A 13,506-nucleotide genomic window follows, 5' to 3' on the forward strand; every position below is an offset into this window, starting at 1 on the left:
CTTGGGTGGATGCCATCTGGCTCTGGTGATTTGTTAATTTTTAGCTTTTCAAGACAGTTTAGAACCTCAAAATTGGCCCAGTTCCCCAGGCACTAAACCTGAAAAATTCAATTCTGGAGAGGATATATGGTCAGTATCCTCCGCTGTGAAGACAGATGCAAATAACTCATTCAGCTTCTCTTCAATCTCCTTATTCTCCTTAATCCCTTTCACACCATCATCATCTAAGGGTCCAACTGCTTCCCTGGCAGTTTTTCTACTTCTGATGTATTTAAAGAAGTTTTTGTTATTCCCCTTGACACTTCTAGCTATATGCTCCTCAAACTCTCTCTTTGCATGCCTTATTGTGTCCATGCATTTCTTTTGCCAGAGTTTATGTTCCTTCCTGTTCTCTTCATTTGGGCAGGACTTCCATTTTCTGAAGGAAGTCTTCCTCCCTTTTATGGCTTCCCTGACTCTGATGGTTAGCCACACTGGTGTCCTCCTGAACTTGGTGGTAATTTTCCTCCTTCTTGGTATAGATTCCAATGTGCGTCTAGTACTGAGGTTTTAAATAAGTTCCATGCTTTCTGGAGTGATCTGACCCTCCTGACTTTCCCTTTCAACTTCCTATAATTTATTTACATACACAATTATGCATCTATTACATATTCATCCATTCAATTTATATATCACCTTTCTTAAAGTGGCTCAGGGTGGTTTACATTAATATCAAACAGATAATAAAACAAAATCAAAAAACCATTTAAACCAGATTAAAGCTCATAAAAATTAAAACTTGATATCATTAAAAGTCAGATTAAAATTATCTGTCTTTAAGACTCTCCTGAAGGCCTCCAAGGAAGATAATCCTCTTATATCCATGGGAAATGTGTTTCACAGCCTATGGGCAGCAACTGAGAAGGCCTGATCCCAGTTCACCATCAGATGAACTGGTGGCACTCTTGATCTTAACGAGCAGTAGGGAGCTTGTACAGAAAGGCACTCTCTCAGGTAACCCAGACCCCAGCACTCTGTACTTTAGTCAGAAACATAATCAGCAGCCAATGCATAGAGATTGGTTCAAGTCAATAGAGGGTGTGCCCTACTGTCCATTCAACTCATCTAGTTAAGACATCGCCATTAAGTTAAACTTGCTTACATCATCTCATTTAATGCTTTGTGTTCGTGAATTTTAAATACATGCTTTCATCAACTTGAACTCTTAGTGAATAATGGCAATGTGACTCATCAGATGATGTACAAGAGTCAAAAAGAGAGCAGCTCCAAGGAAATTAAGAACTTAAAGACAGCCCTGATGGACCAGGCCCAAGGCCGATCTAGTCCAGCATCACACAGTGGCCCACCAGATTCCTCAGAGAAGCCCACAGGAGAGAGCTGAGGGCATGCTCTCTCCTGCTGTTGCTCCCCTACAATTGATATTTAGAGGCATCCTGTCTCTGAGGCTGGAAGTGGCCTATAGCCCTCAGACTAGTAGCCACTGATAGACCTGTCCTCCATGAATTTATCCAAACCCATCTTAAAAGCATCCAGGCTGGTGGTTGTCACCACATATTGTGGCAGAGAATTCCATGTGTTTTTAGAAAGTACATCTTTTGTTGATCCTAAATTTCTCGGCAATCACTTTCATGGGATGACCTCTGGTTCTAGTGATGTGAGAGAGAAAAGAATCTCTCTATCCACTTTCTCCACACCATGCATGATTTTATACACCTCGATCATGTCTCCCCACAGTCTTTTTTCTAAACTAAAAAGCCCCAGGTGTTGTAGCCTTACCTCGTAAGGAAAGTGCTCCAGGCCGCGATCATCTTGGCCCCTCTTTTGCACCTTCTCCAGTTCTACAATTCCTTTCTGAAGTATGGTGATCAGAACTGTACACAGTATGCCAAATGTGGCCACACCATAGTTTTGTATAAGGGCATTATAATATTTGTACTTTTATTTTCAATCCCCCTTCCTAATGATTCCAATCATGAAACTGGCCCTTTTCACAGCTGTCACACATTGTGTCAATACTTGCAACTAGCTGTTCACCACGACCCCAAGATCTCTCTCCTGGTCAGTCACTGACAGCTTAGACCCCATCAGTGTATATGTGAAGTTGGGTTTTTCTGCCCCAATATGCATCACTTTACAATTGCTTACACTGAACTGCATTTGCCATTTTGTCATCCAGTCCCCCAGTATGGAAAGATCTTTTTGGAGTTCCTCACAATCTGTTGTGGATTTCATGACCCTAAATAGTTTATTGTCATCTACAAATTTGGTCACTTCGCTGGTCACCCCAACATCTAGATCGTATATGAAAGAGTTAAAGAACACTGGTCCCAGTACTGATCCCTGGGGGACCCCACTTCTTTCTTTCCTCCACTTAGAGAACTGTCCATTTATACCTACCCTCTGTTTCCTGTCCTTCAACAAGTTACCAATCTACACATGAACCTGTCTCCCCTTTCCCCATGACTGCTAAGTTTTCCCAACAGTCTTTGATGAGGAACTTTGTCAAAAGCGTTTTGAAAGTCCAAGTATACTATGTCAACTGGATCACTTTTATCCACACACCTGTTGGCACTCTCAAAGAACTCCAAAAGGTTGGTGAGGCAAGATTTACTTTTTTAATCCATTCTTCTGCCTTTGAACATGCTTTTGTTTTTGCAGGATGTGGTTTTAAGTGCAATGCATGCTAAACACAGATTCAGGTTTCAATAGCTGAACCGAGCCCTTTTCTAATTGTTCGCCTCTAGGAGTTGTAGCTTAGCAGCACCTGGCAATGGCCACTCAGTCAAACCCGGCAGACTGAAGTGGCAGAGCTCAGCCATAGGCCCTATAGACAGTTGCCAAGTTCTGGAACTGAAACAGGCAGGGCTAATTTTAGCAAATGATCTCTTTTTCCTTTCTGTTTTATCCAAGATGTTCAGTTAATATTTTTCTTCTTCTTTCAAAATAGCCTACAGCGGCAACCCTTACCAAACTTATCCAAGTCAGTCTCATATGGATCATTCACCCAATTATTGTTAGGGTAGGAGAAGCCTCCTTCCCTGGTTTGGTAGCTGTGTGCACTCACATTTTCTGACTGTGAGTTAAACACAAAGTTGGAGGCACCATCAATGACTGTGAGCCAAGCAGCAGCTGGGTCAGAGCCTCCCTCCTATCCAGCAGCAGCACACAGGTCTTTAATGAGGGAGGAGGAAAAGCCCTCTGACTCACCTGCTGCTTAGCATCACTGCTGGCACCACTGACCTTGTTTTAACTCACAGATCAAAGAACAGGAACACATGCAGCTCCCAAACAAATGTAGGAGGCTTCCCCTACCCTAATAATAATTGTGTGAACAAGCCTATAAAGTGGGATAGACTTCTGAGTAAATATTCACAGAACAGGACTGCAAGTCATCACTTAATAAAATCTATATCTAGAATGATTCCACACACACACCACCTTTTTTCATCTCTTTCATAGGATATTTTATGTCAAGATGGGGGGGGTGTCATTGCTTGATTGTGATGAACTTCATAAAATTTCCACATTCTTGACAAAGAAATACATTCTTACTTTCCCGTTTTTACACACAGCAAAGGTATATCTGTACATTATAGCCGTAGCAAGATATGCTCTGGTGCCACATTAATGTATACTACACACAGAATAAAAAACAAATGGAATTGCTGCCTTCTGACAGCATTCTTTTAACTGAAGTAAGTATTTGGGCATTAAGTGTCAGCAGCATGTACACGCTTGAGAGTCAAGATTTTTTATTTGCTTTTACAGAGATCTGGAGTATTAGCACTGTAATGTGTGTCTGAAGTAAAGAGTAAACATGAGCACTATTGACTTTGGGCAGTGCAGACTGCAAATGAAATATTACTTTTAAAGAAGACATGTATTATAACAAATTAATGTAATCTTTGAAGCTAGGCTTTTTTCAACTACTCCAAGCACTTCAGTGAAGGTACTCATTTTCACTTATTGGCAGAGACAATTTTGTTTATTTATTTAATTTCCAAAGCTCTTTAATGAGCAATTCCTAAAATGCAATCCAATCTCCCAGTGACAAAGGGTTGCAGTTAAGTGGAACTCTCCTCCACATTCCAGCTTTTTGGAACAAAGCAAGACTAATACAATCACTAGGGCTGCAATCATGCACATATGTATTTAGGAGCAAGCCATCCTAATCCTGCACATCTTTTAATGCAGAAACAAGCCTACCTTGTGAAGTTCATCACAATCAAATAATGACCGCCCTGAGCCATTTTGGAAGGGCGGTATATAAATCAAATAAATAAATAATAAATACCTGCTTATCTGAACAAACACATTTCTCTAAGCTCAGCCTATTAACATTCACTCACCTAGTAGCCCTTTCTGCTTGTGAGTAGAAGTTCTCAACACTGATTACCATACTATTAAAACTAGAACAGCTCCACCTTTCCTTTTTGTCTAACACCACCTAACCCATGCTACAGGCCCTGCTCAAACTAAGTATAGTTTTTTGAAAGCCACGTGTACACACCCCACACACCAAATTTCCTCCTCACTCACATGCCTGGGTTCAAGAGAGAAATCCTGGTTTGTTTAACTGGCTTACAAGCCAGAATATGAAACAAGGATCAAATCTTGGCTTGTGTGCCAAGTTTATAGCATAATTCACCCAAGCAATAGCTGTTTCTGGACTGCACTACTTAAAAGTAATAGGCTACATGTCTGAAAACTTCTCCATAAACAATACTGGCAACTAGCAAACAAGAAAGCTAGGCTAGAACTCTTCTCCCCAACACATAGCTTTTCTTTATTAGGGGGAAGTTGTGCTTGGATTTCAAGTGGATAATTCAAGCACACAATCCCTTATTTGCAGTCTTGAAGTAGTACAGCTAAAAGGTTTTACCATTTAATCTGCCATGTGTGGGAAGTAGGTCCCAAATATCCAGCTTTGTTTTGCCTGCAATGGTGAACAGCTTAATGACAAAAGCTCACTTCTATGTCCCACTGATTTCAGTGAAAAGGAGCTAAGCATTAATCAACTCTACTGGAACTCAATGAGATTTAAAAGTGCTTCGCTTTGGTTAGATCGTCATCTCACTTCTGAATTGGACAGGAAGAGGGTATTCAACATCCAGTCCAAAAGCTTCAGCTGGAGACCTGACCCATTAGCCACTAAGCTCTGTGCCAAACAAGTCTGCGTCAAAACTGACTCAGATAACTAACACTGAAGAAAAGGTGTCTAGCTAGTGCCTCTTGGGAACACATTTCTAGAACGTTTTCCCTTGTATATGCCAGCTGACCAGAAATAAACTTAGCTGGGGAAAATGTTTAGGTAAATAAAGCAGCCTTCAGATCAAATGAAGATTCTCCAAAATTCTCCATGGTTCCATCATGTATTAATCACACGCACCCCATTTCCTGTAGGCAGCCTCACTAAAAAGCAGCCTCTGAAGGATCCAAGAATGCATCCCCTCAGTTGCATCACTAGGAAAAGTAACAACAGCTCAGCAGTGATCAATTTAGTTTCCAACGTGAAAGAGGAAATTATGATGAGCCCTTTCCCAATAGATGAGCCCTTCCATCTCTTTGTACATTTATTTTAAGAGTACCTTCCAGAATTCAGGTTTACGTCATAATCTACAGATTTATTTACCCACAAAGACAAATGCAAAAGTTATTACCTGGAGATTTTAGTGAACTTATGGTAAGGGAACTGATTTACTTTAAGGCAATGAGCAACCATTTTGTATTGTCTCATGATTCTGGGTTCTTGCAAATATTTTGTCAGCCAAGACTTTTTCTCAAAGACTTGGCCACAAATTATGAATTCTCAACACATGTTTAAGACTTTCCCCCATACAGCTGCCTAGATATTTGTCTACTTACAGAGCAAATAGGCAAGGTGAACCCCACTGTGTAGAGGACAGTGGATGTGATGGTACTGTCATGGAACCGATACTTGATGCTGTCATCATTACAGAAAAAGCCTCTCTGATACGGCTTTATTTTTGCCAAGTTTAGAACACCAAGGGGTAAGCCAGCTGTTGGGGGAAGGGAAGAAAAAAAAAGATACACAGAGTTAAATATATGCTTTGCCAGCACTGGAGGAAACGACCGAGAAGCATGCAAAACTAAAGAATGCCTCCAAGTCAGTGTAGGGTATTCACAATCATGCAATGCACACACAAAGCTTCATGTAACTGTTTGGCCTTCAGTTACCAGAAACCAGAGCAGTATAGAGCGCTTAGACGTTGTGAGAGAGAGGTTTTAGAGCCCTTGGATATCACAGTGATGCCTTCCACATAAGGCAAGTTCTGGACTAGGTTATTTAGAAGCTATGGTTCTTTGGGGAGATAATGTGGGAATGGGAATAATCCCAAGGCAAGAGTTTGCAACTTGGACAGAACATAAATAAGAACTTGAATGACTGCAAGGAATGCAGTCCTGGTTTTTATGAGGAGAGGTTTAAAAAACGTAACCTGTTCAGCTTAGAGAAAGGAAGTGTTGAGAAAATTTCCTGAAAGCAGCAAACAGCACTATTAATGAATTAGGAGGCAGTTTCAAACGACTAGAGATATAGAACTGTGGAACAGTGTCACCCTATTTCGATAGGACGCGGCATGTGAAAACAGGTGTCTGTACACAAATACTTTTTTCTGTGAATGATTGTACATGCATTCATTGAGGGATCGGCCACCTCAAATGCAGGGCACAATGCAGGGTATATGCGTTGAACATGATGGTCAATATTCTGTGCAATGGAATGCCAGTGTTAGGAACAGACCAGGGCTGCTGTACGCATGGAAGGCAGCCCTGTTGTGCGGTGCAAGAGGTGAAATGCACAACAACTTACAACAGTGTCCATGCAGCTACACAGCACCACTTTCATAGCTTCCACTGGGCATGACCATGTGCATTCACTGTACACACAGCGAATTGTGAGAAGATCTACTGTGTTACAGTGAAGTCTGGATTATGCAAGTTAGTACTCAAAATCGAACCCTTTCTCCATTGCTTTTGCCTACCCACCCTTGGGTTGGTGGGTTCGTTGGTTTGTTTGGTTGGTTGGTTTGTTTGTTTAAGAGGGGTACACTTTTTCCAATCCATTGTTTGCTCATTCAAAAATGATATAAAATATTAATTTAAGAATTTAGGTTATAGAATGGGGCTGAAGCATGAAAGATCTGGTTTTAGGGGTGGGTAGCTGGAAGACTGGTACGCATGATCTTCTGGAAGTGTCAGGGACTAGGATTATTAGCCAGGCAGCTTAAGAACATTCCTGCTAGATCAGGCCCAGGGCCTGTCTAGTCCAGCATCCTGTTTCACACAGTGGCCCACCAGATGTCTGTGAAAAGCTGACAGGCAAGAGGTGAGGGCATGCCCTCTTGCTTGCTGTTGCTCCCCTGCAACTGGTATACATTTGGCATATAACTTTTACAAGGGATATTAGAAGCCTATGGTTATCTTTGAGGCCCACGCATGGCCTGCAGAAGTGAGGAAGAGAAACTCCTCTCAGCAGCAGCAACTCTCAGAAAGTTGAGAGTCACCGTATCTTAAGGAGAATATTGTAGAACTGGAAAAGGTGAAGAAGAGGGCAACCAAGATGATCAGGGGCCTGGAGCACCTTCCTTATGAGTCAAGGCTACAGCACCTGGGGCTCTTTAGATTGGAAAAGAAGTGACTAAGGGAAGGCATGATAGAGGTGTATAATGTCATGCATGGAGTAGAGAGAGCGGGCAGAGGGAAATTTTTCTCCCTCTCTCACAACACTAGAACTATGGGTCATCCCATGAAACTGAAGGATGGGAACCAACAAAAGGAAGTAGTTTTTCACACAGCACGTAATTAATCTATGGAATTTTCTGCGAGGGGATGTGGTGATGGCCACTAGCTTAGATGGTTTTAAAAGGGGCTTAGACAAATTCATGGAGGACATGTTTATCAATGGCTACTAATCTGATGGCCACAGGCCACCTCCAGTCTCAGAAGCAAGATGCCTCTAAATACCAGTTGCAGGGGAGCAGCAGCAAGCGAGAGGGCATGCCCTCACCTCTTGCCTGTCGGCTTTTCACAGACATCTGGTGGGCCACTGTGCGAAACAGGATGCTGGACTAGACAGGCCCTGGGCCTGATCTAGCAGGGATGTTCTTAAGGCAGAGCAGCCACAAAAAGAAGAAAGGGAGCCTGATGCCAGTGGTGTTCTCTGCCTTTCAACTCACTGAGGAAGCTGGCTTGGAACAACTCAGATCTGAGCCTACCCCAGAGGCTGCTCCATTTAATGGAGGATTTGTCTGGTTAATTCAAATTTACCTGCCAAGTTCAGCTCACTTCTCAGCGTCTCTTGTTCCTCTCTGCAATTTCAGAGTTTCAGAAATGAGAACATGAGGTACTGGTTAGAGTGTTGGTCTAGGACTGGGAAGACCAGAATTCAAATCCCTGTTCAGTCACAAAACTCACTGGGTGACTTTGGGCCAATCACTTATCTCTCAGTCTAACCTGATTCACAGGGCTGTTGTAAAGATAAACATAACCACACACACCACTCTGGACTCCTTGGAGGACAAGCAGAATATAGATGTGATAAAATAAAACTGTAGCAGATTAAAGCCTTTGTCTCAGAGCAAACTCACATGAGGGAAAGAAATGCTGTATCATCCCTGCTGAGCTACCTGGCTAAGCTTCTCCTAAAACAATTCTGTACTATCGGTAGGTTCAAAATGCTGCCGCCATCACCCCTCTTATCGACAGAGCTTGAACCTCCCTGGGCTTGGGGTGGAATCCAAAGGAAAACACTCTTCTATTGGATAAGTATAAAAATCTTCCACATGTAAACCTACACTGGTAGCTGCTGAACATTTGAGGATGTGTTTGCACCAGAGAAATTCCCCTTTGGCCCCGACTGTCCTGAGTTAAAAGCCAACTCAGAGAGGCTTGTAAAACGTTTTTTAAATACAGAAAAAGAAAACTTTTATTCAAAAGGCCATAAAAATAGGTTGTCTCAAGCTTCAAAATAGGAAGAGGGTGCATTTAAGAACACTTAAATGGTTTTTTCCCCAATTATTACAGACTGGTTCTGTCTGAGGCTGTCTCGGCTTTTAGAAACAGTTAAAAAATACTTAGCAATTTACAAAAATAGGCTGTCTTTATGCATGCTTAAATGTTTAAGCTAATTAACTCTAATTAATGTTTATAGGGCTTTGCAAAAGATTCTAGGCAGGATGGGCATAGGCCAGTGTTTCTTATTTTAATTACGTTACAAGTAAACAATAATAGAATAGTATCAGGAATAAGCAAAGCACACACCAAAGAAACAGAAATTCTAATGCAAACTCTTACTAAACCACTTTCTCCTGCCCTAAACTTCCAAAGTCACTACCCTTGGCTTCCTTTTTCCTTGAACTCACCAAACTCCTGTTGAGATAATTCAAACTTCCTGCCCTCCTGTCTTTCAAGGATCTGCAGAGTTATTCTCCTGCAGCCAACCTCCATGGCCACATGTCCTCCTGTGCACCTCCAGCCTAGCTTCTTCTAACAAAGAACTCCCTTCTTCCTGACAACAGCTCTCTAGGTCCCACCCACCTGGTGTGCTGATTGGCTGAGCCCTGGAGTTCACCAGCCTGTCAGTCAAGACAGGGTTCACTTCTGGTTAACTCTTTAGAGCAGGGTTTCTCAATGTGTGGGTCCCCAGATGTAACTGGACTTCAACTCCCATAATTCCCAACAAAAGGCCACTGGGGCTGGGGATTATGGGAGTTGAAGTCCAATAACATCTGGGGACCCACACGTTGAGAAACCCTGCTTTAGAGGGAGGAGAGACTGGTCTCTACAAAAACAAACAAAAATGTGTGGAGGTGGTGGTAGATTGTATTTAAGAGTTGCATAGGAAAGGGAATTTTCCCATTTGCAGCTTTGGGGGCCATACCTAGTAATATTTATCCTGTGTAATCCAAAGATACAGGCCCCACCAGTTTGTGAAGTCACCAACCCTTCCGTTCTTATTCCGTTACTAGGGTCAGGAGGACATAAGAGCAACTCTGCTGGTCAAGCCTGAAGCCCTAGTTCAGCATCCTATTTCACACTGAGGTCAACCAGTTATTTCTGGGGAAAGCCCGCAAGCAAGAGATGAAGCCATCTCCCCACCCGGTGTTATTCCCTGGCTTCTGAACCTGGAGGCTTGTAGCCATCAAGACTAGTAGCCATTGCTAGACATGTCCTTCACTCGTGTGTCTAATCCCCTTGTAAAGCCATCTAAACTAGTGGCCATTAACAGATCTTGTAACAGTCAACTCCATAGATTAGCTATGCACTGTGCAAAGTAGTACTTCCTTTTCCCCATGCTAAATCTCCTGTCAGTTTCATTGGATGACCCCTGGTTCTGGCACTGCCCGAGAAAGAAAACCTTACCCTCTTTTCTTACACCATGCATACTTGTATAAGCCCCAGTAAGTTCCCCACATCTTAGGTTTTTTTCCGCTAAACTAGAAGAAAACAAAACAATCAGCCTTTCCTCATACTTGCTACACTCTGTTTGAAGAAAATAAGAAAGTTACAACTGTGGTGTTTATATAAATACCAGTTATAATTTGCTGTTTAATAATCAAGTGATGAAGATGCATGAATGAACCAATCCCTACTGGAAAGTAAGCACCAAGACAAGAAAAATCAACCATGTTAAAATGTGGGGTGGGGGGAGAGGAGATCGCTATTTTTTATGCTTTAGTGATGATCATTCCTGACACCTCAAGAACTCTAGCAAAACAAAACTTAATAGGACTATCAAATACCTCACTAAGGTAAAGGTTAAGAAATCTGGAAACCCTCTTAGGAAAATCCAAGAATCAAAAGCATTTGTGTCCTTTGCCACCATGTTACATAAAAAACCTGCAACCTTCAAGAATTTGCATGAATATCAGCACCTTAACATGTGGCTCAGTTTTAAAGCTTGTTCACACACAGTGCTCTCTGCACAGGTCGTTTCCCCATGCTTGTCTGTCATGGTCTTGCATTCCATCTGTGATTTAAAACCTTCCCTGTTAAGCTGCTAGGAGTATAATAATTCAGTAGACAGAAAGGCAGAGAAACAAATGAACCAACACTAGATGCCACATCTCAGCTATGATCTCAAGTATAAATGATGAACAAGACAGTCCAGCTCTTCTAGCAAAACAAGGAGGACCAAGTCAATCTACAAAGAGCAGTGTTTCTACCTCCAGGGAATTCTTTTTTTATGGGCTCGTCTGTCAAGGAACCCCTATACATTGCATAAAATTCTGAGGCATGTTCTATGAAGCATACCCTGCTCAGTGGGACAGTGGCCAAACCTATTGTGCCTCAGTGCTGCCATGTTTGACCTGAATGTGTGCCACAGCACATGGATGCAAAAGACGACTGTGGGGAAGCTGGTTTCTTTCAGGGAGCCTCGTTCAACATTCCAAAGAATATAGTGTCGAAATCTATCTTCCATGTTGTGTTTAGTCACACAACATACATGAACACTCAACAAAAGGACTGCTTGATTTTTATTTTTTTTTTAAGCCAAGCATGGACTCTGAGGATGGCTTGGACCCCAACATCCATGAACAGAGTTTGATGGGGGAAAGCAGAAGGGCTTTTCTACTTCCTACAGCAGCCCCTGTGCTCCCCAAAAAGCATCCCTGAGAGTACAAGGACTTCCAGGACATCATGGCATATGGAACTGGATGGAGACGGGGCGGGGAGAGCCCTGAAACAGGAAGGGAAAACTAACTCTCTCAGTCATATTCATACACACACACTTATTTATTTATATTTGCAAACGCATGCGCGTGCACACACACACACACACACACACACCAGAAAGTTGTATAGTTTCCTGCTATAAAATCTTTCTGCTGTAGTGTGTGTATGTATGTATTACATATACATACATGTGCGCACACACTTATATATGTGAAACCTCCCCCACAACACACACTGCCTATTCTGCAAGCCACAAAACCCACTCTGGATCCAAGCCATGAACTCGAAAGGTATCCAAAATGCACCTGAAACACTTTGGAGAACAGGAGTGAATGTTACAGGAGAGGCAGAGCAGAGAGGGAGGCCGCAGAAGGGAGCAAAAGCAAAGCAGGGTTGTTGAAGCGCATGAAGGTGAACAGGCTGAGAAACCAGAACCTTTAGAAGGGAAAGTCGTGGAGGTAGGAATGAAAGACCAAGTCTCAGAATCAACCTTCACACAAAAACACAGTCCACATCAGGTCTCCAGCAAACTAGCTTTCCAATTTTATGTTACCTAGCAGGTTCTGAAAGCATTGTAACATGTGGAGAGACTGAGCTAAGAATCACGAAATCCTCAGTCAGAATCTCACCTCTGTCATGAACTCACTGAGACAAGTCACTCCCTTTCAGACTCAGCCCTCATCTGCAATTTGGGGAGTAATAATACTGACATACCTTATGGGGTTGCTGTAAAGATCGCAACAGTATAATGCATGTGACCATATGGGCCATTCAGAAGCACTATACAAATGCTAAGGAAAAACAGGCTCATTCTGATTACTGTTATTCTACCTTGTTTTAGAGATCGCTGTATTTTACAATTCAGTTACAACCACTGCAGTAGAAATTGTAGAATAGGCAGTTCAGAACAGAAGAGGGCCCCCTGTGTCCCTAACAGCTTAATTCAGGTCTACTCTAATTATAGCTGTAACTACCTGGAAGTATTCAAACTAGCAGGATCATCCACAACCTAGTTCTGCTAAAATGTTAAATATAATGTTTTGGCTGAGTTATAGCTTGATGCTGTCTATTCAGGAGTAATTCCCACAAAGTTGCGTGAGGCGTGGTGTCATTAGCGTGGTGTCGTGGCTAGAGTGCTGAACTAGGACAGGGGAGACCCAAGTTCAAATCCCCATTCAGCCATGATACTAGCTGGGTGACCCTGGGCCAGTCACTTTTCTCTCAGCCTAACCTACTTCACAGGGTCGTTGTGAGGAGAAACCTAAGTATGTAGTACACTGCTCTGGGCTCCTTGGAGGAAAAGTGGGATATAAATGTAAAATAAAAATGAAAAACAAAAGATTATGATCCTGAATACAGCATGGCACCCTTAGGCAAGTTCCATACGGCAAGCAAGTGCAGGATATTCGTTTCAAGCAGCATCACAGCCCCATACACACGCTGCTGCAGGCTTCTGTGCCGTTGCCTAACGCGATTTTATTCTCTGTACACATAAACAACAGGGAACTCATACTATTTCCACAGCACCACCTGCTAGCCAGCTCTTGTATTTCAAGAGCCATCCACTCTTTTCCCTATTCACCACAAAAGTGGTAATGAAAAGGGATGGTTCTTCTCAGAATGCAAGAAAATCGTTCCTGCTCAGTGTGTGCACAGAGTGTAGAGAGCAGCATGAAAGTCTGCAGCAGCATGTTTATGGGGAATAAGATTGCACTTCGATCTTGTGTGAAAGCTTTGACTATCCCACATTTTATTGCCAGACAGACACAGTACCAGTATACCAGGGCTGCTCAACTTCGGCCTCCTGCA

At 42.5% G+C, this 13,506-nt stretch overlaps 1 protein-coding gene across 2 annotated transcripts in view; it reads right to left on the minus strand.

Annotated features, from left to right (window-relative positions):
- PLPP1 (phospholipid phosphatase 1) overlaps positions 1-13,506 on the minus strand; it is a 116,753-nt gene that overhangs the window by 79,328 nt on the left and 23,919 nt on the right. Inside the window, exon 2 of one of the 2 annotated variants that reach the window (XM_053288229.1) lies at positions 5,866-6,020. The exons of the other annotated variant lie outside the window; for it this stretch is intronic. Within the exon in view, the coding sequence (XP_053144204.1) occupies positions 5,866-6,020 (155 nt within the window). The remainder of the gene's footprint in view (positions 1-5,865; positions 6,021-13,506) is intronic. 2 annotated transcript variants of the gene reach the window in all.

This window comes from Hemicordylus capensis, chromosome 2 (assembly GCF_027244095.1).
Source record: "Hemicordylus capensis ecotype Gifberg chromosome 2, rHemCap1.1.pri, whole genome shotgun sequence".
In the NCBI taxonomy this organism is placed as follows: Eukaryota; Metazoa; Chordata; class Lepidosauria; order Squamata; family Cordylidae; genus Hemicordylus; species Hemicordylus capensis.